Source organism: Macaca thibetana, chromosome 6, assembly GCF_024542745.1.
Source record: "Macaca thibetana thibetana isolate TM-01 chromosome 6, ASM2454274v1, whole genome shotgun sequence".
In the NCBI taxonomy this organism is placed as follows: domain Eukaryota; kingdom Metazoa; phylum Chordata; class Mammalia; order Primates; family Cercopithecidae; genus Macaca; species Macaca thibetana.
In genome coordinates, this window is record NC_065583.1 from 43,411,638 (window position 1) to 43,434,214 (window position 22,577).

General features: G+C 43.5%; 1 protein-coding gene across 3 annotated transcripts in view; it reads left to right on the forward strand.

Annotated features, from left to right (window-relative positions):
• CDC25C (cell division cycle 25C) overlaps window positions 1–18,375 on the forward strand; it is a 49,469-nt gene extending 31,094 nt beyond the window's left edge. For 2 of the 3 annotated variants that reach the window (XM_050795127.1, XM_050795128.1), the window contains 7 exons: window positions 11,205–11,357; window positions 12,583–12,684; window positions 13,758–13,820; window positions 16,384–16,482; window positions 17,021–17,154; window positions 17,520–17,631; window positions 17,810–18,375. In XM_050795127.1, the coding sequence (XP_050651084.1) occupies window positions 11,205–11,357; window positions 12,583–12,684; window positions 13,758–13,820; window positions 16,384–16,482; window positions 17,021–17,154; window positions 17,520–17,631; window positions 17,810–17,959 (813 nt within the window). In that variant the 3' untranslated portion in view covers window positions 17,960–18,375. The remainder of the gene's footprint in view (window positions 1–11,204; window positions 11,358–12,582; window positions 12,685–13,757; window positions 13,821–16,383; window positions 16,483–17,020; window positions 17,155–17,519; window positions 17,632–17,809) is intronic. The other variant, XM_050795126.1, reaches the window with a different exon arrangement.
• Window positions 18,376–22,577: the final 4,202 nt, after the last annotated feature.

Below are 22,577 nucleotides of genomic sequence, written 5' to 3' on the forward strand. Positions count from 1 at the left end.
AAAAACCGAGTCAGACGGAAGCATCTCCTCGTGTGTACTACTGCAGTATCTCCCCTTTCCTATATTATCAATTTTCCTTCTCCTAGAATAATAGTTCTCAAATTTTTTGGTCTTAGGACTCCTTTGTAATCTTAAAAATTACTTAGAACTCCTTGCCTTATACCCGACCTTAGGAGAAAAGCATTCAGCTTTTTATACATTGAGTATGATGTTAGCTATACATTTCTTGAGAAGCCCATCATCAGATTGAGGAAGTTCCCTTCTATTCCTAGTTTGCTGGGAGATTTTAGCAGGAACAGGGGTTTTTTTTTGCTTTTGTTTTTAAAGAGACGTGGTCTCACTCTCTTTCCCAGGCTGGAGTGCAGTGGCACAATCACAGCTCACTGCATCCTCAGACTCCTGGACTCAAGAGATCCTCTTGCCTATGCCTCCCCAAGTAGCTGGGACTACAGGCAAGCACCATCACCCCTGGCTAATTCTGTTTTTTTTTCTTTTCCCCAATAGAAATGGGGGTCTCACCATTTTGTTCAGGCTGGTCTTGAACTCCTGGACTCAGGCAACCCCCCTGCCTCAGCCTCCCAAAGTGCTGGGATTACAGGCATAAGCTACCCTACCCAGCCCTTTTCTCTGCATCCGTTGAGATAATCAAGTGAGTTTTTTTTTTTTTTAAATCTGTTAATATGATGAATTACTTTTTTTTTTTGAAACAGTTTCACTTTTGTTGCTCAGGCTGGAGTGCAATGGCACGATCTCGGCTCACCGCGACCTCTGCCTCCTGGGTTCAAGAGATTCTCCTGCCTCAGCCTCCCGAGTAGCTGGGATTACAGGCATGCGTCACCATTCCTTGCTAATTTTGTATCTTTAGTAGGGACGGGGTTTCTCTATGTTGGTCAGGCTGATCTCAAACTCCCGACCTTAGGTGATCCGCCCGCCTCGGCCTCCCAAAGTGCTGGGATTACAGGCATGAGCCACTGTACCTGGACTACATTTTTGAATGTTAAACAACCTTGCATTCCTGTGATAACCTCACTTGGTTGTGACATATGATCTTTCTTATATATTGTTGGATTTCATTGCTAACATTTTGTTGATAATTTTTACATCAGCCGAGCACTGTGGCTCACGCCTATAATCCCAGCACTTTGGGAGGCTGAGGCAGGTGGATCCCTCGAGGTCAGGAGATTGAGACCAGCCTGGCCAACATGGTGGAACCCCATCTCTACAAAAAAATACAAAAACTAGCCAGGCATGGTGGTGTGCACCTATAATACCAGCTACTCGAGAGGCTGAGGCAGGAGAATTGCTTGAATCAGGGAGGCAGAGGTTGCGGTGAGCTGAGATTGTGCCACTGCACTCCATCCTGGGAGACAGAGTGAGACTCCGTCTCAACGAAAAGGCCACGCACAGTGGCTCACATCTATAATCCCAGCACTTTGGGAGGCCAAGGCAGGTGGATCACCTGAGGTCAGGAGTTCGAGGCTAGCTTGGCCAACATGGTGAGACCCTATCAGTACCAAAAATACAAAAATTAGCCGGGTGTGGTGGCACACACCTGTAATTCCAGCTACGTGGGATGCTGAGGCAGGAGAAACGCTTGAACCCAGGAGGCGGAGGTTGCAGTGAGCTGAGATAGCACCACTGCACTCCAGCCTGGGCAACAGAGCGAGACTCCATCACAAAAACATTTTGTTGTGTGTACCTCTGTGTTCATGAGAGGTGTTCATCTTCAGTGTTTTGGCTTTTCATGGTAGTGTTTTGGTATTGGTATCAGTGTAATGCTAGCATCATGAAATGATTTGCAAATAATTCCCTCTTTTTTCAATTTTCTGGAAGAATTTATATAGAATTGGTTTTATTTCTCTTTTAGATGTTTGGCATGATTCACCAGTGAGGCCACCTGGGCCTAGAGTTTTCTTTGTGGGAATGTTTTTAACAAATTCAACTTACTTTATAGATATGAACTACTCAGGTTACCCATTTCTTTTGGAGTGAGTTTGGTAGTTTGTGTCTTTGAAGGAATTTGCCCATTTTAATTAGGTTGTCAAATATAGTGGCATAAAGTTGTTAAAAATACTTCCTGGCCGGGCCCAGTGGCTCACGCCTGTAATCCCAGCACTTTGGGAGGCTGAGGCGGGTGGATCACGAGGTCAGGAGATCGAGACCATCCTGGCTAACACGGTGAAACCCCATCTCTACTAAAAATACAAAAACTTAGCCGGGCATGGTGGCAGGCACCTATAGTCCCAGCTGCTCGGGAGGCTGAGGCAGGAGAATGGTGTGAACCCAGGAGGCGGAGCTTGCAGTAAGCGGAGATCGCGCCACTGCACTCCAGCCTGCAGCCTGGGTGACAGAGCGAAACTCCATCTCAAAAAAAAAAAAAAATTTCCTTATTAGCTTTTTAGTGTCTGTAGACTCCATAGTGATGTCTGTCTTTCCTCATATTGGTTATATGTGCCCTCTGTCTTATTCCTGATAAGTCTGGGTGGAGATTTATCAATACTGATCTTTTTAAAAAATCATCTTTTGGTTTCATTGACTTTCTCCATTGTTTTTCTGTTTTCTATTTCTATTCCATTGATTTTGCACTCTAATCTTTGGATACTTTGAGTTTAATTTGATCTTCATTTTTTAGTTTGTTAAGGTTGAAGCTAAGGTCATTGATTTGAGACCTTTTTAAATAAGGATATTTAGTGCTTTAGCTGCATCTCACAAATTTTGATATGTTGCATTTTCAGTTTTATTCAGTTCAAAATACTTTCCAATTTCCTTTTTTGGTTTCTTTTTTGATGTAGGGGTTACTTAGAAGCTTGTTATTTAGTTATTTGCAAATATTTGAGACTTTTTGAGGACGTAATATTTGAGGATCTTTCTGTTATTGATTTCTAACTTAATTTGATTGTCAAGAATATATTTTATATGACTTAAATCCTTTTAGGCACATTGAGATTGGTTTTTATGGTCCAGGATATGTCCCAGAACATCTTGGTAAATGTTTAGTGTAACTTAGAAAATGTATAGTCTGCTATTCTTGAACAGAATATTCTATACATGTCAAGTAGGTCTGGTTGATTTATATTGTTGAACACATCTATATACTTATTAATTTTCTGTCTATTAATCTATCACTCTTTTTTTTTTTTGAGACAGAGTCTCACTCTGTTGCCCAGAACGGACTGCAGTGGCACAATCACAGCTCACTGCAGCCTCAACATCCTGAGCACAAACAATCCTCCTGCCTCAGCCTCCCAAGTAGCTGGGACTATAGGCATGCACCACCGTACCCAGCTAATTTTTGTATTTTTTTGTAGAGACAGGGTTTTACCATGTTGCCCAGGCTGGTCTTAGACTTCTGAGCTCAAGCAACCCACCTGTCTCAGCCTCCCAACGTGCAGAGATGAGTAATCATATAGTTTTTGTCCTTTATTTTATTGATATGGTAGGGTATGGTGGCTGATTTTCAGATGTTAAATCAACCTTGCATTTCTGAGATACATCCTACCTGGTCATGGTTTCAGTCTTTTGTTTTGTTAATTAGAGTTGGGGCGGTGCCTCATTGTGTCACCTTGAACTCCTGTGTGCTCCAGTAATCCTTCCACCTCAGCCTCCTGAGAAGCTAAGACTACAGGTGCACACCACTGCACCTGGCTAGTTTCAGTAGTTTTTGTCTTGTTGGGAATTAGTTCATTTCATCTAAGTGGTCTCATTTGTTGGCACACAATTATTCATTAATATTTCCTCAGGATCCTTTTTATTTCTGCAAGGTTGGTAGTAACGTCCCACTTTCCATTCCTGATTTTGGTAACTTGAGACTTTTTTTTTTTAATTGTTCAGGCTGACTAAAAGTTTGTCGATTTTTGCTGATCTTTTCAAAGAACCAACTTTTGGTTCTATTGTTTTTCTATTCTCTTAAGTTCTGCTCTAATCTTTTTTCTTTCCTTCCTTCTGCTTGCTTTGGGTTTAGTTTCCTCTTAGGTGGGAGTTTAGGTAATTGATTTGAGATCTTCTTTTTTATTACAGGCGTTTATAACTATAAATTTTTCTCTAAGCATTATTTTAGCTGCATCCCATAAGCTTTGGTGTGTTGTATCTTCATTTTAATTCATCTCAAAGTATTTTCTGATTTTCCTATGATGTCTTCATTGACCCATTGGTTATTAACAAGTGTGTTATTTAATTTTCTTTTTCTTTTCTTTCTCTTTTTTTTTTTTTTTTGAGGCAGAGTCTTGCTCTGTCCCCCAGGCTGGAGGGCAGTGGCATGATCTTGGCTCACTGCAACTTCTGCCCCCTGGGTTCAAGCAATTCTCCTGCCTCAGCCTCCCAAGTAGCTGGGATTACAGGCATACACTACCACACCCAGCTAATTTTTGTATTTTTAGTAGAGATGGGTTTTGCTATATTAGCCAGGCTGGTCTCGACCTCCTGACCTTAAGTGATCCACCTGCCTCAGCCTCCCAAAGTGCTGGAATTACAGGCATGAGCCACCATGCCCGGCCCCTTTTTTTTTTTTTTTTTTTTTTTTTTTTTCGGACAGAGTCTCCCTCTGTAACCTAGACTGGAGTGCAGTGGTGTGATCTTGGCTCACTGCAACCTGCACCTCCCAGGTTCAGGCAATTCTCCTGCCTCAGCCTCCCGAGTAGCTGGGACTACAGGCACCCACTACCACGTCTGGCTAATTTTTGTATTTTTAGTAGAGACGGGGTTTCACCATGGTGGCCAGGCTGGTCTTGAACTCCTGACCTCAGGTGTTCAGCCACCATGCCTGGCCTGTTTAATTTTCATAAATTTGTGAATTTTCCAGATTTTTTCTGTTAACTGATTTCTAATGTTATTCCATTGTGGTCAGAGAACATAGTTTGTGTCATTTCAATCCTTTTAAATTTATTGAGGCTTATTTTATTTTATTTTATTTTTGAGATGGAATCTCACTCTGTCACCAGGCTGGAGTGCAGTGGCACAATCTAAGATCACTGCAACTTCCGCCTCCCAGGTTCAAGCGATTCTCCTGCCTCAGCCTCCTGAGTAACTGAGACTACAGGCATGTGCCACCAGGCCCAGCTGATTTTTGTATTTTTAGTAGAGACAGGGTTTCACCATGTTGGCCAGGATGGTCTCGATCTCTTGACCTCATGATCTGCCCGCCTCAAGCCTCCCAAAGTGCTAGGATTGCAGGCGTGAGCCATTGCACCTGGTGAGGCTTATTTTATGTTCAAGCATATGGTCTGTTGTGAGAATGTGCAATGTGTGCTGGAGAAGAATGTGTATTCTACTGTTGTTGGGTAGAGTGTTCTCTAGGTGTCTTTTAGGTCTGATTGGTTTATAGTATTGTTTAAATGAGTTTTTGAGGTTTCTAAAAATGGTATCACTGGGTGTGGTGGCTCACACCTGTAATCCCAGCACTTTGGGAGGCTAAGGCAAGAGGACATTCGAGCCCAGGAGTTCACTACCAGCCTGGGCAATAAAGAGAGACCTTGTCTGTAAAAAAAAAATGCAAGGTGTGGTGGTGCCAGCCTGTAGTTCCAGCTACTTGGGAGGCTGAGGTGGGAGGATCACTTGAGCCTGGGATGTCGAGGTTGCAGTGAGCTGTGATCATGCCACTGCACTCCAGCCTGGATGAGAGAGTGAGACCCTGTCTCAAGAAAAAAAAAAGTGGTACCATACTAAATGGGCTCTCTCACTGGCTGCCTTGTTATTCTCACCCAGGGCCGTTGCATTTGTTGTTCCGTCATCCTAGAACTTTTCTCCCCAAGATAATCCATGATTTTCTTCCTCATTTCAGTCTCATCTCTGTACATATGTCTTATAAGGACCTTTCCTGACAGACTTCCCAACCCCTGTGTTTTTCTTTTCATCCTTCTTTGTTTTGATTTATGCTATTTATCACTATGTGAAAAAGTACAGAGTATATTTATTAGTCTACTTGTCTCTTTTACTCTTTTGTTCATTGCTACGTCACCTAGTAGGTACTCAAAACGTATCAAGCTTCCATATGTGAATTTGGAAGTTCTGAAGTCAGAGCAGAGGACTTGATTAAGATAGAAAAATTGGGGAATCATTAGCTTAGAGTGAAAATTTAAATTCATAGGTAGAAGAAATTACCTATGGCTAGAGAGAAGAGATAAAAGAGAAAAGGGCCAGGGCCTAGCCCTGATGAATCCAGCATCTATTACAGGTTTGATAGGTAAGGAGGCCTAACAAAGAAAATTGACAAGGAGCAGAGGAGAGGGCACAGAGGTAGAAGCATCATGGTTCTTCTAGTGTAGGGGCTGCCTGTACTAGAAATAAAGAACTAGGCCGGGCGCAGTGGCTCATGCCTGTAATCCTAGCACTTTGGGAGGCCGAGGTGGGCGGATCACTTGAGGTCAGGAGTTTGAGACCAGCTTGGTCAACACGGTGAATCCCGTCTCTACTAAAAATATAAAATTAAAAAATAATAATGGCCGGACACGGTGGCTCATGCCTGTAATCCCAGCACTTTGGGAGGCCGAGGCGGGTGGATCATGAAGTCAGGAGATCAAGACCATCCTGGCTAACACGGTGAAACACCGTCTCTACTAAAAATACAATAAAATTAGCCGGGCATGGTGGCGGGCGCCTGTAGTCCCAGCTACTCCGGAGGCCGAGGCAGGAGAATCACTTGAACCCGGGAGGCAGAGGTTGCAGTGAGCCAAGATCGCACCACTGCGCTCCAGCCTGGGCAACAGAGCAAGACTGTCTCAATAATAATAATAAGATAAAAATACAAAATTAACCAGGCATGATGGTGCATGTTTGTGATCTCAGCTACTCAGGAGGCTGAGACAGGAGAATCACTTGAACCAGGCAAGCGGAGGTTGCAGTGAGCTGAGATCGCACCATAGAGCTCTAGACTGGGCAGCAGAGCCAGACTCTGTCTCAAAAAAATAAATAAAAATACAAAAATTAGCCAAGGGTGGTGGTGCACGCCTGTAATCCCAACTACTTGAGAGGCTGAGGCAGGGGAATCGCTTGAACTCAGGAGGTGGAGGTTGCAGTGAGCTGAGATTGTGCCATGGCACTCCATCCTGGGTTCCAGAGGGAGACTCCATCTCAAAAATAAATAAATATATAAATAAAAATAACTAAAAGAGTAGGAGGTGCCATTGAAGCCAACAAAAATGGAGTAGCCAACTTAATGGAAGCCGACGTGAGGTTCAGAAAGATAATGTGGCTGGAGAAGTGACTGTCAGATGCTGAAACATGAAGGCTGTTGATAGCTTTGACAAGAGCAGAAGAGTGGTGCAGACAGAAGCTGGACTGGCTTATGTGTACTCAAGAGTGTGTAGGCCAGTTTATAAAATAATAATTCAGTTTATAAAATAATAATTATTCAATCAAGTCTTTTAATAGAATCTGCAAGTTGAATCTAGTAAGTTTCCCTCCCTTCTTTTTGGCTTTCTCAGTGTTTAAAAACTCCCATATTTGGAAATGCTCTAGTAATTCCTTAAAGATTGAAAATGAGTAGATGTTAAATGCTATCTAAGCCAGATGATCCTGGGATCTTCCCACACCAGCTTCTGGGAACTGGGAAACTTCTAACTAGCTAGACAGAACTAAAGTACCATCTTCATCATCTCTCCATGACCTAGCACTTATATTCTTTGCAATCAGTTGACATTTATTTTCATATAAGTGTGTAGGAAAGAAGTACCTTGCTCTTTTTTAGAAAAGACAGGGTCTCACACTATCACCTAGGCTGGAATGCAATGGCACGATCACAGCTCACTGCAGCCTCGACCTCCTGGGCTCGATTGATCCTTCCACTTCAGCCTCCCAAGTAGCTGGGACTACAGGCGCATGCTACCACATCTGGCTAATTGTTTTTTTTGTAGAGACAAGGTTTCACCATGTTGCCAAAGCTGGTTTTGAACTACTGGACTCAAGCGATTCGGAATCACCTTGGCCTCTCAAAGTGCTGGGATTACAGGTGTGAGCTACCAAGCCTGGCTGCTGAAGTAGCTGTTTCTATTTGTGAAAGTAGTTTTCTGCTGTCATTTATTTTTGACATCTTGTCCTTGGACTATATGAAGATGTTAATCACCTTAATTATCCCTATAATAGCTACTAGAAACCTAAAACATTGGCACAAGAGAATAGAGATTTGAGAAATAGACATATGCATATATGTAATTGGTAATTCAGCCAAGATAAAAAATAATCAAATGGAGAAAGCATAGTCTTTTTAACAAATTGTGCGGGAGCAATTGGAAATCCATGTGTTAAAAGATAAAAGTTCTTTAACCCATGCTCTACATCATGTATTAAAATTAACACAAAATGGATCGTAGCTCCAAATCTAAAACTTTAAACCATAAACCATCTGAAGAAAGGCCTGGCATGGTGGCTCACGCTTGTAAATCCCAGCACTTTGGGAGGTCGAGGCCAGTGGATCACCTAAGGTCAGGAGTTCGAGACCAGCCTGACCAACATGGTGAAACCCCATCTCTACTAAATATATGAAAATTAGCTGAGTGGAGCCAGGTGCGGTGGCTCATGCCTGTAATCCCAGCACTTTGGAGGGCCGAGGCGGGCAGATCATGAGGTCCGGAGATTGAGACCATTGTGGCTAAGATGGTGAAACCCCATCTCTACTAAAAATACAAAAAATTAGCTGGGCATGGCGCATGTAGTCCCAGCTACTTGGGAGGCTGAGGCAGGAGAACGGCGTGAACCCAGGAGGCAGAGCTTGCAGTGAGCCGAGATCGTGCCACTGCACTCCAGCCTGAGTGACAGAGCAAGACTCTGTCTCAAAAAAAAAAAAAAATTAGCTGAGTGGTTGGGCATGGTGGCTCACACTTGTAATCCCAGCACTTTGGGAGTGCAAGGTTGGTGGATCACGAGGTCAGGAGTTCGTGACCAGCCTGGCCAACACAGTGAAACCCCGTCTCTACTAAAAATACAAAAATTAGCTGGGCGTGGTGGCGGGTGCCTGTGATCCCAGCTACTCAGGAGGCTGAGGCAGGATAATCGCTGAAACCTGGGAGGTGAAGGTTGCAGTGAGCCAAGATCGTGCCACTGCACTCTAGCCTGGGCGACAGAGGTAGACTCCATCTCACAAAAAAAAAAAAAAAAAAAAAAAAATTAGCCAAGCATGGTGGCCGGCACCTGTAATGCCAACTAGTCAGGAGGCTGAGGCAAGGAGAATCACTTGAACCTGGGAGGCGGAGGTTGCAGTGAACTGAGATCATGCCACTGCACCCCAGCCTGGGCGACAGAGTAAGACTCTGTCTCAAAACAAACAAACAAACAAAAAAAAAATTCCAAAGAAAACAGGGGACAATTTTTGTGACCTTGGGTTGGGCAAAACTTTATTAGATACAATGCTTAAAAATGGATACAAACCAGGCGTGGTGGCTCATGCCTGTAAACCCAACACTTTGGGAGGCTGAGGCAGATGGATCACTTAAGCCCAGGAGTTTGAGACCAGCCTGGGCAACATGGTAAAACCCTGTCTCTACAGAAAGTACAGAAATTGGCTGGGGATGGTGATGCACACCTGTAGTCCCAGTTACTCAGGAGGCTGAGTTGGGAGGATCGCTTCAGCCTGAGAGGCAGAGGTTGCAGTGAGCTAAGATTGTGCCACTGTACTCCAACCAGGGTGACAGAGTGAGACCCTACCTCAACAACAACAACAAAAAAGATAAGTTTCAATTAGCTAATTAATTCCAAACTCTTAATAATATGGCTTTTAGCATAATTATTATGGTGTGTTCTAGAGAAGCCCCTTCTGAAAACCTCATCTAGCTTTCCCCTGCCTTCTCAGGGGAAAGTTGAAGTTATATGAAGTCCTGTCTGTCATGGAGACCAGGCACCCAACTCCTCAGTGCCTCACCAAATCTCCTTTCCTACCCTACCTTTGGTTGATCCATTCATGCATCACTGGCTTCGTGACTTTGACTGTATCTCTTGGCTTCTTCCTCTTGGGCTTTGGCTCCTGCTACTGCCTAACTATTTTTCCATCTTCCAAGTTAGGCTACCAAGAGAGGGAACCTGATTGGCCTAGATTATTTTTCCTTATTCTAGACCACTAAATAGATGTGTTCAACCAGCAATATGGTCCAGTCATCAGTGGCTGGGGCGTAGGGTGGATGGGGACATAGGGCAATGTTTGGAAGGAGTCTAAGGGGAAAGGTATAGAATGTTGGTACGTATAATGTGGACTGTACCATCAGCTGGTACCATGAGCAAGAGATAGGACCATGTGTGTGATAAAATCATAATATCCATAGTTATCATAAAGCAAAATGTTGTTATTCTTATTTTCTTCTTCCAGAAACCATTGATCATCAAGCTGCCTTCCAGTTATGGCTCTCTTATTGTATAGCTGCCCATCCTAAATCAGTCCATAACAGGTAGTACGATAAGTGTTTAGAGAAGGAGCTTTTGCCTATTCGCTAGGTGAGAGGTAGAGATCCCAAAGTATGTGGCAACAGGATAGAATTGTGGATTAGTTGGAAGGTGTTATCAGAGGCCATTTGATAAGACCCTCTTGACTCTGAATATAGCACCCAAACCATGCCTTTCAAATAAACAACAGTCCATCTTCTTATACTTTAGTCTGTTCCTGTGTAAGCAATTCTCAAGGCTAGTTCTTCATGACATTGAGCCATTTTTTTTCCCTGATGGGTTTCATAGTATCCATCCTATAATGGTCATCATGCTATTTGATTTTAGTGTGTCCTTTTTTCTTGCATGATGCTTCTTTTGCTATTTTTCTTCTTGGCTTTTCATCTTTAGGTTTGTTGAGGTCCTTAAATCCTGATTGTCAATGTCCTAGGATCCCAGAGACAAAATGGACTTCTTCTTCTTATTATTATTATTATTTTGTCACATAACTGGAGGGACTGAACTTATGTTTGCTTTCTGTTAGAAGAACTAGTGCATCTAAGACAGTCAGCGGCAGAATTTGGTTTGGCTAGTTAAGACATCCATGGAGATGGAATATCATGCAGTCCAGGTAGAAAGATGTTAATGGGCCTGTGAAGACAATGTGCCTACCCAGGGCTTCTCAAACTTGAGAAATCACCTGGACATCTTGTTAAAATGCAGATTTTAATTCAGTAGGTTTGGGGTGTGGCCTCACATCTGGAAATCTGCATTTCAAAGAAGCTCCCAGGAGATGTTGATGCTGCAGGTCTGCAGACACACTTGGAGGCATAAGAACTAAGGGGTTTAATATTCCCAAACAGGCATCAGTGAACAGAAGCTGCCTATATCGCTCCCCCTCGATGCCAGAGAACTTGAATAGGCCAAGACTGAAGCAGGTGGAAAAATTCAAGGACAACACGATACCAGACAAAGTTAAAAAAAAGTATTTTTCTGGCCAAGGAAAACTCAGGAAGGTAAGAACATTTTAAGATGGAAATCTTATTCATCTTCTCTCTCATGTCTTTGCTTTTCTGGTATGAGGATTGTTTTATTATGCCTTTTTTGTCTTCTTCCTCTTTACTTTTACTTTTTCCTCTTTGTTCTTTCCATCTTTCTGTCTTTTCTACATCTGTATCCACATGTGAAATATATGTATATAAAATATTTATATAACATAGATATATAAAGTATGTCTATATTGTACTTTTAGAAATGTTGTCATCAGCCAGGCACAGTGGCTCATGCCTATAATCCTAGCACTTTGGGAGGCCAAGGCGGGCGGATTGCCTGAGCTCAGGAGTTTAAGACCAGACTGGGTAACACGGTGAAACCCCATCTCTACTAAAATACAAAAACTCAGCTGGGCGTGGCAGCATGTGCCTGTAGTCCTGGCTACTAGGGAGGCTGAGGCAGAAGAATCGCTTGAACCCGGGAGGCGGAGGTTGTAGTGATCCAAGATTGCGCCACTGCACTTCAACCTGGGCAACAGAGCAAGACTCCGTCTCAAAAAAAAAAAAAAAAGAAATGTTGTCTTCATACTGCCTTCCCAAACCTTTTTCTTAAGATCTGAATGAATACAAGGGAACTTTGGTATGGATATTTCACTGCCGTTTTACATGCGGTCTGACAGAAACAACATCATATAGCAGATTGCTTTTGTGGAAAGCAACTTCTGAAAAACTTAGCCTCTGTCCTTTACCCTCCCCAACTTTTAAAAATTCTAAATAGATGGGAGTATCACTTAAGGCCAGAAGTTCAAGACCAGCCTGGTCAACATAGCATGACCCCATCTGTAATAAAAAATAATAATAAAAGAACAAATTAAAATTCTAAATATATTTGGATATTTTATAAAATCAACTTATTTATTTATTTATTTTCCCCTGAGATGGAGTCTCACTCTGTCACCCAGGCTGGAGTGCAGTGGCATGATCTCGACTCACTGCAAACTCAATATTTATTTATTATTAAAAATCATAATTAAATAAATGGGGTCTCACTCTGTCTCCCAGGCTAGAGTGCAGTGGTGTGATCGTAGCTCACTACAGCCTTGGCCTCTTGGGCTCAAGCAATCCTCCTACCTCAGCCTCCCAAGTAGCTAGGATTACAAATGTGCGCTACCATGACCCACTCCATCCACTGGTTTTTAAACCTTTAACATGAGGATTGGGTGTGGGGCGGGAATCTTGTCATCTTCAGGGCTTACATTTAAAGAAGACAGTCTCTCTATGTGACATTAATATCACTCAGATGCTGGAGGAAGATTCTAACCAGGGGCACCTGATTGGTGATTTTTCCAAGGTGAGTTTGGCTACACCCATCCTGTATTTCAGTGAGTCATTTGGATCTGAATCTTCTCTGTTTGCAGAGAATGCCTGGTGTAAATATGCATCCTCACCAAATACTGTTTGATAACCTGACAGTACTCTAGTGGTAGATCCAGGCCCTAAGCCTTTCCAGAAAGAAAATATTTATTATTCTTCTGGGAAGATCCAGAACACAGGGGAAAGTATGAGACTTTTTACCTTTTTTCTGTTTAAAAACATATTTTAAAATTATGTAAATAATACTTGGTTGTTACAGAAAAAGTAGAAAATGAAGAAATTTATCCCAAACTTTATTAACCAGGGTAATATTGCTTAGTATATATTCTTTTTTCCCCCCTACTGTCTGTGTAATTGCAGAACATATATATTCTTACAGATTTTTTTCTGTGTTTTCACAAACACATATACAAATACAGTTTTTGCTTTTCTACAAAAATAGTTTATATTGTTTTGTTATCTGTTGAGTTTTTCCTCTCATTTAATAATTATATCAGGAGCACCTTTTTTCCTATTACTAAGCAGTTATGCTTCATTCTTTCTTTCTTTTAAGATTCAAGGTCTCGCTCTGTTACCCAGGCTGGAGTACATTGGCATGATCATAGCTCACTTCAGCCTCGAGCTCCTGGCCTCAAGAAATTCCCTCTTTCCTTGGCTTCCCAAAGCACTGAGGTTACAGGCATGAGCCACCATGCCCAGCCCATTTCATTTTAATAGCTCCATATTATTTCATTTTTGTTTTGGCTGCTCATAATTTCTTCAAAAATCCCTTCTTGTAAGATATTTAGTTTTACAATTTTTTCTTATGAATGATACCAAGATGAATGTATTTGTAGAGAAATCCAAAACTTCGTACACATCCTTGATTTGTTCTTTAGGATCAGTTCTTAGAAATGGACTTGATGTATTTGCACTTTATAGAGACACTGATTTTTTTGAAGGCCTCTGGGGTTTTAAGGGTCACTTGGAAAGAAGGACAAAATAAGGGTCTTTGATCTCAAACTCGGGTGTGGAATACTCGCTTTTATTTCAGCTCTTGTGTATTTCTAGGTATGTGCACTGCCAACCGTGTCAGGAAAACACCAAGATCTGAAGTATGTCAACCCAGAAACGGTAAGCAGATTTCTGGAGATGGTAACTGGTTACATAAGTTACCATCTGGTCTCTTCTGTCCCTAAAATCCCCATTTCCATTTGTGTTTCTTTCACTGTGTTCACTCACATAGGCTCCTTATTCAACTAAAGCTATATTAAAGGACTCCTTTTTCCCCATTCTTCTCTCTCCTTCCTTTTTAGTTTAAACAAATGATACATAGTTGTTGTAAAAAGGAAAAAGGGAGGGGTCAGGCATGGTGGCTCACGCCTGTAATCCTAGCATTTTGGGAGGCTGAGGCAGGCAGATCTCAGACACTTGAGGCCGGGAGTTGGAGACCACCCTGGCCAACATGGCGAAACCCCATCTTTAATACAAATACAAAAAAATTAGCCAGGCGTCGTAGTGTGTGCCTGTAATCCCAGCTACTTGGGAGGCTGAGGCACAAGAATTGCTTGAACCCCGCTTGGGGAGGTTACAGTGAGCAGAGATCATGCCACTGTACTCCAGCCTGGGCGACACAGTGAGACTCTGTCTCAAAAAATAATTATTATTTAAGAAAAAAGGGAGAAAGAAAGGAAAATACAAAGGGCTGGGTGAGGTGGATCACGCCTGTAATCCCAGCACTTTGGGAGGCTGAGGCAGTCGTATCACGAGGTCAGGAGATCGAGACCATCCTGGCTAACACAGTGAAATCCCGTCTCTACTAAAAACACACAAAATTAGCTGGGCATGGTGGTGGGCACCTGTAGTCCCAGCTACTCAGGAGGCTGAGGCAGGAGAATGGCGTGAACCTGGGAGGCAGAGCTTGCAGTGAGCTGAGATCACGCTATTGTGCTCCAGCCTGGGCGACAGAGTGAGACTCCATCTCAAAAAAAAAAAAAAAAAAGAAAAGAAAGGAAAATATAAAATCACACACAAAAACATGGTCTCAATTAGGGTGACCATGCACCCTCGTTTACATTTTGCAATCCCATTTACATCTGTTAGTGAGGGTAATTATTAATAGTGTTTGCTTTCATTCTCAAAAGTCTCCCAGTTTGTACAAAAATTATTTGGTCACCATACCCACAATCTCATCACCAGAGACAACCACTAGTAATATTTTCCTATGGCCTTCCAGATTTTATTTTATTTTTTTTTATTTTGACATGGGGTTTCACTCTTGTTGCCCAGGCTGGAGTGCAATGGCGCAATCTCAGCTTACTGTAACCTCTGCCTCCCAGAGGTGATTCTCCTGCCTCAGCCTCCCAAGTAGCTGAGATTACAGGTGCCCGCCATCACACCTGACTAATTTTTGTATTTTTAGTAGAGACAGGGGGTTTTTTCTATGTTGGTCAGGCTGATTTCAAACTCCTGTCCTCAGGTGATCCACTCTCCTCAGGCTCCCAAAGTGCTGGGATTACAGATGTGAGCAACCGTGCCCAGCCCCAGATTTTATTCTAGCATATGTTTTATAGATATAGGATCATGGGCCGGGCACAGTGGCTCACACCTGTAATCCCAGCACTTTGGAAGGCCGAGGCAGGTAAATCACCTGAGGTTGGGAGTTCAAGGCTGACCAACATGGAGAAACTCTGTCTCTACTAAAAATATAAAATTAGCTGGGTGTGGTAGTGCATGCCTATAATCCCAGCTACTTGGGAGGCCGAGGCAGGAGAATTGCTTGAACCCAGGAGGCAGAGGTTGTGGTGAGCCGAAATCTTACCATTGCACTCCAGCCTGGGCAACAAGAGCGAAACTCCATCTCAAAAAAAAAAAAAGGATCATGATGAACATATAGTATTGCAATTTGCTTAGTAAGACGTTATAGACATCTTTCTATATCAATAATAAGATATCTATATTATCATTTTAATGGCTACATAATGCTGCTCTATTCTACTGACATGTACAATTTATTTTACCAAACCCCTATTATTGAATATTGAAAGTTATTTCTAGTATTTTGATAATATAAAACAATGCTGAGATGAATATAATTGTGCCTACATCTTTGTGTACTTTTCCTGTTTACTTAAGATATTAGAAATTGCTGAGTCAAAGTGTAATTACATTTGTTTGTATATGTATTTACAAAGTTCCCTCCAGAAAGGCTGAACCAATTTACACTCCTACAAGTAGCTTCAGTTTCTTCCTTCCTCTAGGTATCAACCTTTGCCTTCCATATCCTTTCCTGAAAGGCTTACTTTCTTCCTTTTTGATGGCGGGTAGGGAACCATTTTGCATTTCTTCCTGCAATTTCGAGATCTCTAGCTGCTGCCTCTGCCACTGCATAAGTCCTTGGGTGTCTCCTGAGAGGCTGATTCCAGCCATGCCTGTCCCCAGACGGGTAGCCTGAATATGGATTTCCTTGATATCTTGGCAGTGCCAGCTATTTTGGTTCTCTAAAAGGGCCACTTCCTGTTTCATTCTCTTTTGTGGGGTGGGGCTGAATCATTGCCACATATCAAATATGGGATGACTTTGGAGGCTGGACATACAGTGGACATAACAGGAGTATGCTTGTAAGGAACTGTGTCATTGACCCTTCTCTCACTCAGAGTTGTAGTGAGCAGAATATTCAGTCATTGTTTCTGTCCAGGTGGCTGCCTTACTGTCGGGGAAGTTCCAGGGTCTGATTGAGAAGTTTTATGTCATTGATTGTCGCTATCCATATGAGTACCTGGGAGGACACATCCAGGTGAGATGACATTGTGGCCATTAGTAGGGGAGTACTGGAGATAGCTCTTTATTGAGAAGAGTCTGTGGACAAAGGGGCCTATGAACTCTAGAATTAGGACAAAGATTACATATTTGAAGCACATCAAGGCTGAGGTCCTCATTGTTTTAATTCTGTATACCTTAAGCAGCTTACTTTCCCTTTCCTTCCTAGATCTATCTCCCTCTTTTCTGTAGGAGCCAAGGGGTCCTACCTAGAAATAAAAACATGAATCCAAGGACTAAAGCACTTTGCAAACAATATTCATGAACATTCCTCGCAGTGATCCCTATACTTCCAGTAGTTCAGTTCTATGAACATTTATTGACCATCTACTACATACCAAGCTCTATGCCAGGCGTTCAGGGTATATACAGAGATATACTTAGACCCCTGCCCTAAAGGTGCTGATAGTCCAGCTTTTCTGGTCCAACTTATCCCAGGTTGGTGTCTCAGTCATTTCTAAGTATTGGCACTGTCTATAAGCCCCTGAGGAAATACTAAAATTCTTTTTCTACAGGGAGCCTTAAACTTGTATAGTCAGGAAGAACTGTTTAGCTTCTTTCTAAAGAAGCCCATTGTCCCTTTGGACACCCAGAAGAGAATAATCATCGTGTTCCACTGTGAATTCTCCTCAGAGAGGGGCCCCCGAATGTGAGTGTCTAAATGGGGTCTGGCGGGTGATGGAAATGGATTTTGAGTTGGACTTCCCACACCAGTTCAGACAGAGACTGACTGGATTCTACAGTTTGAAGAATGTTAGGGAGGTTGAAGGAAGACGTTTCTAAAATTGAAAAGTATGAAACAATAAAGGAAAAGGGACTTGAGAATGAGACCGCAGTGGAGGAAAGGAGGAAGGGTGGTGCTACTTGGACCTTTTTTTTGCAAACACAGTGAGATTGGAAGGTCCTTGTTGAGGTTGGCAATAGTCTATTCCTCTCCTCCCTGCCCAGTGAATAGCCCCTGGGATCCTGACCTTGTTTCTTTCCACCCCACCCATCTCTGGGTTCTCTCTAAAGGTGCCGCTCTCTGCGTGAAGAGGACAGGTCTCTGAACCAGTATCCTGCATTGTACTACCCAGAGCTATATATCCTTAAAGGCGGCTACAGAGACTTCTTTCCAGAATATTTGGTAAAGGGTGGGGCATGCGGGGAGCCAATTTTAGCATGCAACTCCCAGGGCCTGCAAAGCCCTCAGAGAAGAAACTGCTGCTCCTCCGTGGCCACTGCCAGCAGCAGCATCTCTATTATCCTTCGTAGGTAGAGTTCAGGAGTCTAGAGAATCCCTTACTCTGTTCCTTACCTTTCAGGAGCTGTGTGAACCACAGAGCTACTGCCCTATGCATCATCAGGACCACAAGGCTGAGTTGCTGAGGTGTCGAAGCCAGAGCAAAGTGCAGGAAGGGGAGCGGCAGCTGCGGGAGCAGATTGCCCTTCTGGTGAAGGATGTGAGCCCGTGACAACATTCCAACCACTGGCTGCTAACGAGTCACCAAAAGACACTGCAGAAACCCTGAGCAGAAAGAGGCCTTCTGGATGGCCAAACCCAAGATTATTAAAAGATGTCTCTGCAAACCACCAGGCTGCCAACTTGTATACAGGCCTGGGAATGGCTTCGGTTTCAGCAGAGCTGAAAGCTGGTGGCAGAGTCCTGGAGTGGCTCTATAAGGCAGACTTGAGTTGCAGAGAGATTTTTGTTGGTTCAGGGAACTCTGGCATTCCTCTTCCCAACTCCTCGTGTCTTCTCACAGGCCAGCCAACTCTTTCTCTCTGGGCTTCTGGCTGTGCAAGAGAGTTGTCTACCCTCTTTCTTTGTATTTTCCTTCTTTGTTTCCCCCTCTATTTTAAAAATGGAAAAATAAACACTACAGAATGAGACGTGTGATTGTGAGCCTAGCCTGCTCCTAGAAGATCTGTCTACAGAGGAGATCACCAAGTTAGACTACTTCAGACATATTATCTTTATTCTCAGCTGAGGCCAACATGCTTTTCTCTAAACCAGCAATTCTTAGGCCGTGGCTTACATCTGTAATCCTGGCACTTTGGGAGACCGTAGTGGGTGGATCACTTGAGGTCAGGATTTCGAGGCCAACCTTGCCAACATGTGAGACCCCCATCTCTACTAAAAATACAAAAATTAGCCAGCATGGTGGCATGCTCCTGTAGTCCCAGCTACTCAGGAAACTGACACAGGAGAATCGCTTGGACTCAGGAGGTGAAGGTTGCAATGAGATCGTGCCACTGCACTCCAACCTGGGCAACAGAGAGAGACTCTGTCTCAGAAAACAAAAACAAAACAAAAAACCAGTAATTCTCAAAGTTTGGACCCTAGATCATCAACATCATCTGAACTTGTTTGAAATACAGATGTTCGGCCGGGCGTGGTGGCTCACGCCTGTAATCCCAGCACTTTGGGAGGCTGAGGCGGGTGGATCACGAGGTCAGAAGATCGAGACCATCCTGGCTAACATGGTGAAACCCCATCTCCACTAAAAATACAAAAAAAAAAAAAAAAAAAAATTAGCCGGGCGTGGTGGTGGGCGCCTGTAGTCCCAGCTACTCAGGAGGCTGAGGTGGGAGAATGGCGTGAACCCAGGAGGCGGAGCTTGCAGTGAGCCAAGATCGCGCCACTGCACTCCAGCCTGGGTGACACAGCAAGATTCTGTCTCTAAAAAAAAAGAAATACAGATGTTCAGGCCTCACCTCAGACCTCTTAAATCAGAACTTCTGAGGTTAGGGCTCAGAAAACTGGGTTTTAAAAATCTCCCTTTTCAGTTGATTCTAATACATGCTAAGGCTTAAGAACCAGTGCTCTGGTAATCCCAGCACTTTGGGAGGCCAAGGCGGGCAGATCACTTGAGGTCAGAAGTTCGAGACCAGCCTGACAAACATGGTGAAACCCCATCTCTACTAAAAAAAAATACAAAAATTAGCCAGGCGTGGAGGTACACACCTGTAATCCCAGCTACTAGGGTGGCTGAGGCAGGAGAATTGCTTGAACTCGGCAGGTGGAGATTGCAGTGAGCCAAAATCCACTGCACTCTAGCCTGGGCAACAGAGTAAGACTCCATCTCAAAAAAAGAGAACCGATGCTCTGGAATTAAGGTAAGCCTTTCAAACAGTTTTCTTCAGCAATGTCCTAGGCTTTCCTTTCCTAGATCATTCCATGGCATGAGTTACTGAAAGCACACCACAGACTCAGCAGCATGTGGTATCTAGACATTCTCTAAGGCAAATGACAGATCTCAGTTGGGCTCAAAGGTTCCATCTTGGCGGTGGCTCACACCTGTAATCCCAGAACTTTGGGAGGCTGAGGCTGGCAGAACACCTGAGGTCACGAGTTCAAGACCACCCTGGCTAACATGGCAAAACCCTGTCTCTACTAAAAATACAAAAATTCGCCAGGCGTGGTGGTGGCTGCCTGTAATCCCAGCTACTCGGGAGACAGAGGCAGGAGAATCACTTGAACTTGGGAGGCAGATGTTGCAGTGAACAAGATTGCGCCACTGCACTCCAGCCTCGGTAGCAAAGCGAGACTCTGTCTCAAAGGAAAAAAAAAAAGTTCTCTATCTATAGCCTCGGGGGTTTTGGCTTTTAAGTCTTTTCTCCACTCCATTCCACATCTCACAAAGACAAGCTTTAGGATTTAAGATGGTTGGAAGTAGAGATTTGTGATATATGAAGACAGGAATAAAACAAAGCAAGATCCGGCCGGGTGCGGTGGCTCACGCCTGTAATCCCTGCACTTTGGGAGGCCGCGGCGGGCGGATCACGAGGTCAGGAGATCGAGACCATCCTGGCTAACACGGTGAAACCCCGTCTCTACTAAAATACAAAAAAAAAATTAGCCGGGCGCGGTGGCGAGCGCCTATAGTCCCAGCTACTCGGGAGGCTGAGGCAGGTGAATGGCGCGAGCCCGGGAGGCGGAGCTTGCAGTGAGCCGAGATGGCACCACTGCCCTCCAGCCTGGGTGACAGAGTGAAGACTCCGCCTCAAAAAAAAAAAAAAAAAAAAGCAAGATCCATTAGACTTCAGGAAGATTTTTAAACTGTATTATTCAATATGCCAGGGTTTCCTTTCTTGGAGCTTTTTAATATGAGTAGGACTTTAACTGCAGTAAGGTGTGGCCCTACTTAGTCTTGGGTGGCAGTAGAATTGACTGAACATTGTCGTTCTCTGGTATTAACCTAGAAGGACTGATAGCCCAGGACTGAACAGGACAAAGCCCTCTACAGCCTAGGCTGAGATAGAATAGAGACAAACATACCCTCTTCCCAGGCTCTGGAAGAGACACTTTTTTAAAGTGAGTGGGAGGGAAGGGGGATTGTAGCCATAGGGCGGTCCAAGCACATGCCTGAGTGGCTGGACTGGCTTTTAATTTTTTTGTTTGGCAAGGTTTGCACATGCTCTTGCCCTAGAGTGTCACATGCATGCTTCACAGCAGAGGGCACTGCTGTATTCTCCAAGCCATCCTGCTGAAGTCTGTAGCTTCCACTCCTAGCTATGGCCTGTCTGTCAAAAAGAAGCTGCCTCTGTGGCCTTCTCCCTAATCCCTTGAACTCAAAGCCCAAAAGGTCTAGGGGAAAGAGAAAAGCTACTGCTACATTAGGTGGAGATGGCCAAAGGAAAGATGCTGCTCCTCCGCCCCACCCACACACATGCCCCTATAGGAACTCTTAGTAGCCAGAAGAGAAAACTGCTTGAAGCACCTCTTTGAAGTGTGAGGAGAGGTCCTTAACTCACTGCCTACCCTAGTGGGTCATTTCCTGATAATTCTCCCCAGAAGGGTAGAACCAAGTCCCAACATGGATAGAGATTGATGCACATGTGCCCACGTGTCAGTAGTCTTAAGTGGAAATTCTGAGTTGCAAAACAAAAAACTAGGGCTTAATTATCTTCCTTATGGAAAATTGTATTCAAAGTCAACATTTTTTGGTATTTTTTATTTTATTTTATTTTATTTTGTTTTTCTTGAGACGGAGTCTCGCTCTGTCATCAGGCTGGAGTGCAGTGGTACAATCTCAGCTCACTGCAACCTCCGCCTCCCGGGTTCAAGTGATTCTCCTACCTCAGCCTCCCAAGTAGCTGGGATTACAGGCACGTGCCAGCACGCCTGGCTAATTTTTGTATTTTTAGTAGAGATGAGGTTTCACCATGTTGATCAGGCTGGTCTCAAACTCCTGACCTCGTGATCCACCTGCCTCAGCCTCTCAAAGTGCTGGGATTACAGGTGTGAGCCACTGTGCCTGGCCTAATATAAGCCCACTGCTTTCTTATAATATCATCTCATTGTATAGGGACTATATGATTTGATTCATGTTATTTTCGGGAATAACAATAGTAGCTAACATTTTTCAGGTGCTTACTGCATACAAGACTATCTCTAAACTCATATATATATGTATGAGTATATATATATATGAGTGTGTGTATATATATATACACACATACACTAATTTTCACAACAAGTCTGTGAGACAGGTATTCATTATTATGTGCATTTCTTTATGAAGATAAATAAATTGAACAGAGGAATTAACTCTTTTTAATTTAATTTAATTTTATTTTTTGAGACAGAGTCTCACTTGTTGCCATGGCTGGAGTGCAGTGGTACGATCTCAGCTCACTGCAACTTCCACCTCCCAGGCTCAAACAATCCTCTCACCTCAGCTTCCCAAGTAGCTGGGACTACAGGCATCTGCCACCACACCTGGATAATTTTTGTATTTTTTTTCTAATTTTAATTTTTGTTTTGTTTTGGGTTTTTTTTTTTTTTTTTTTGAGACAGAGTCTTGCTCTGTTACCAGCCTGGAGTATAGTGGCGCTATCTAGGCTCACTGGAACCTCTGCCTCCCAGGTTCAAGCAATTCTCCTGCTTCAGCCTCCTGAGTAGCTGGGACTACAGGCGTGTGCCACCACGCCCAGCCAATTTTTTGTATCTTTAGTAGAAGACGGGGTTTCACCATGTCGGCCAGGCTGGTCTCAAACTCCTAACCTTGTGATCCATCCACCTCGGCCTCCCAAAGTGCTGGGATTGCAGGCCTGAGCCACTGTGCCCAGCTCTCTCCCTTCTAACTT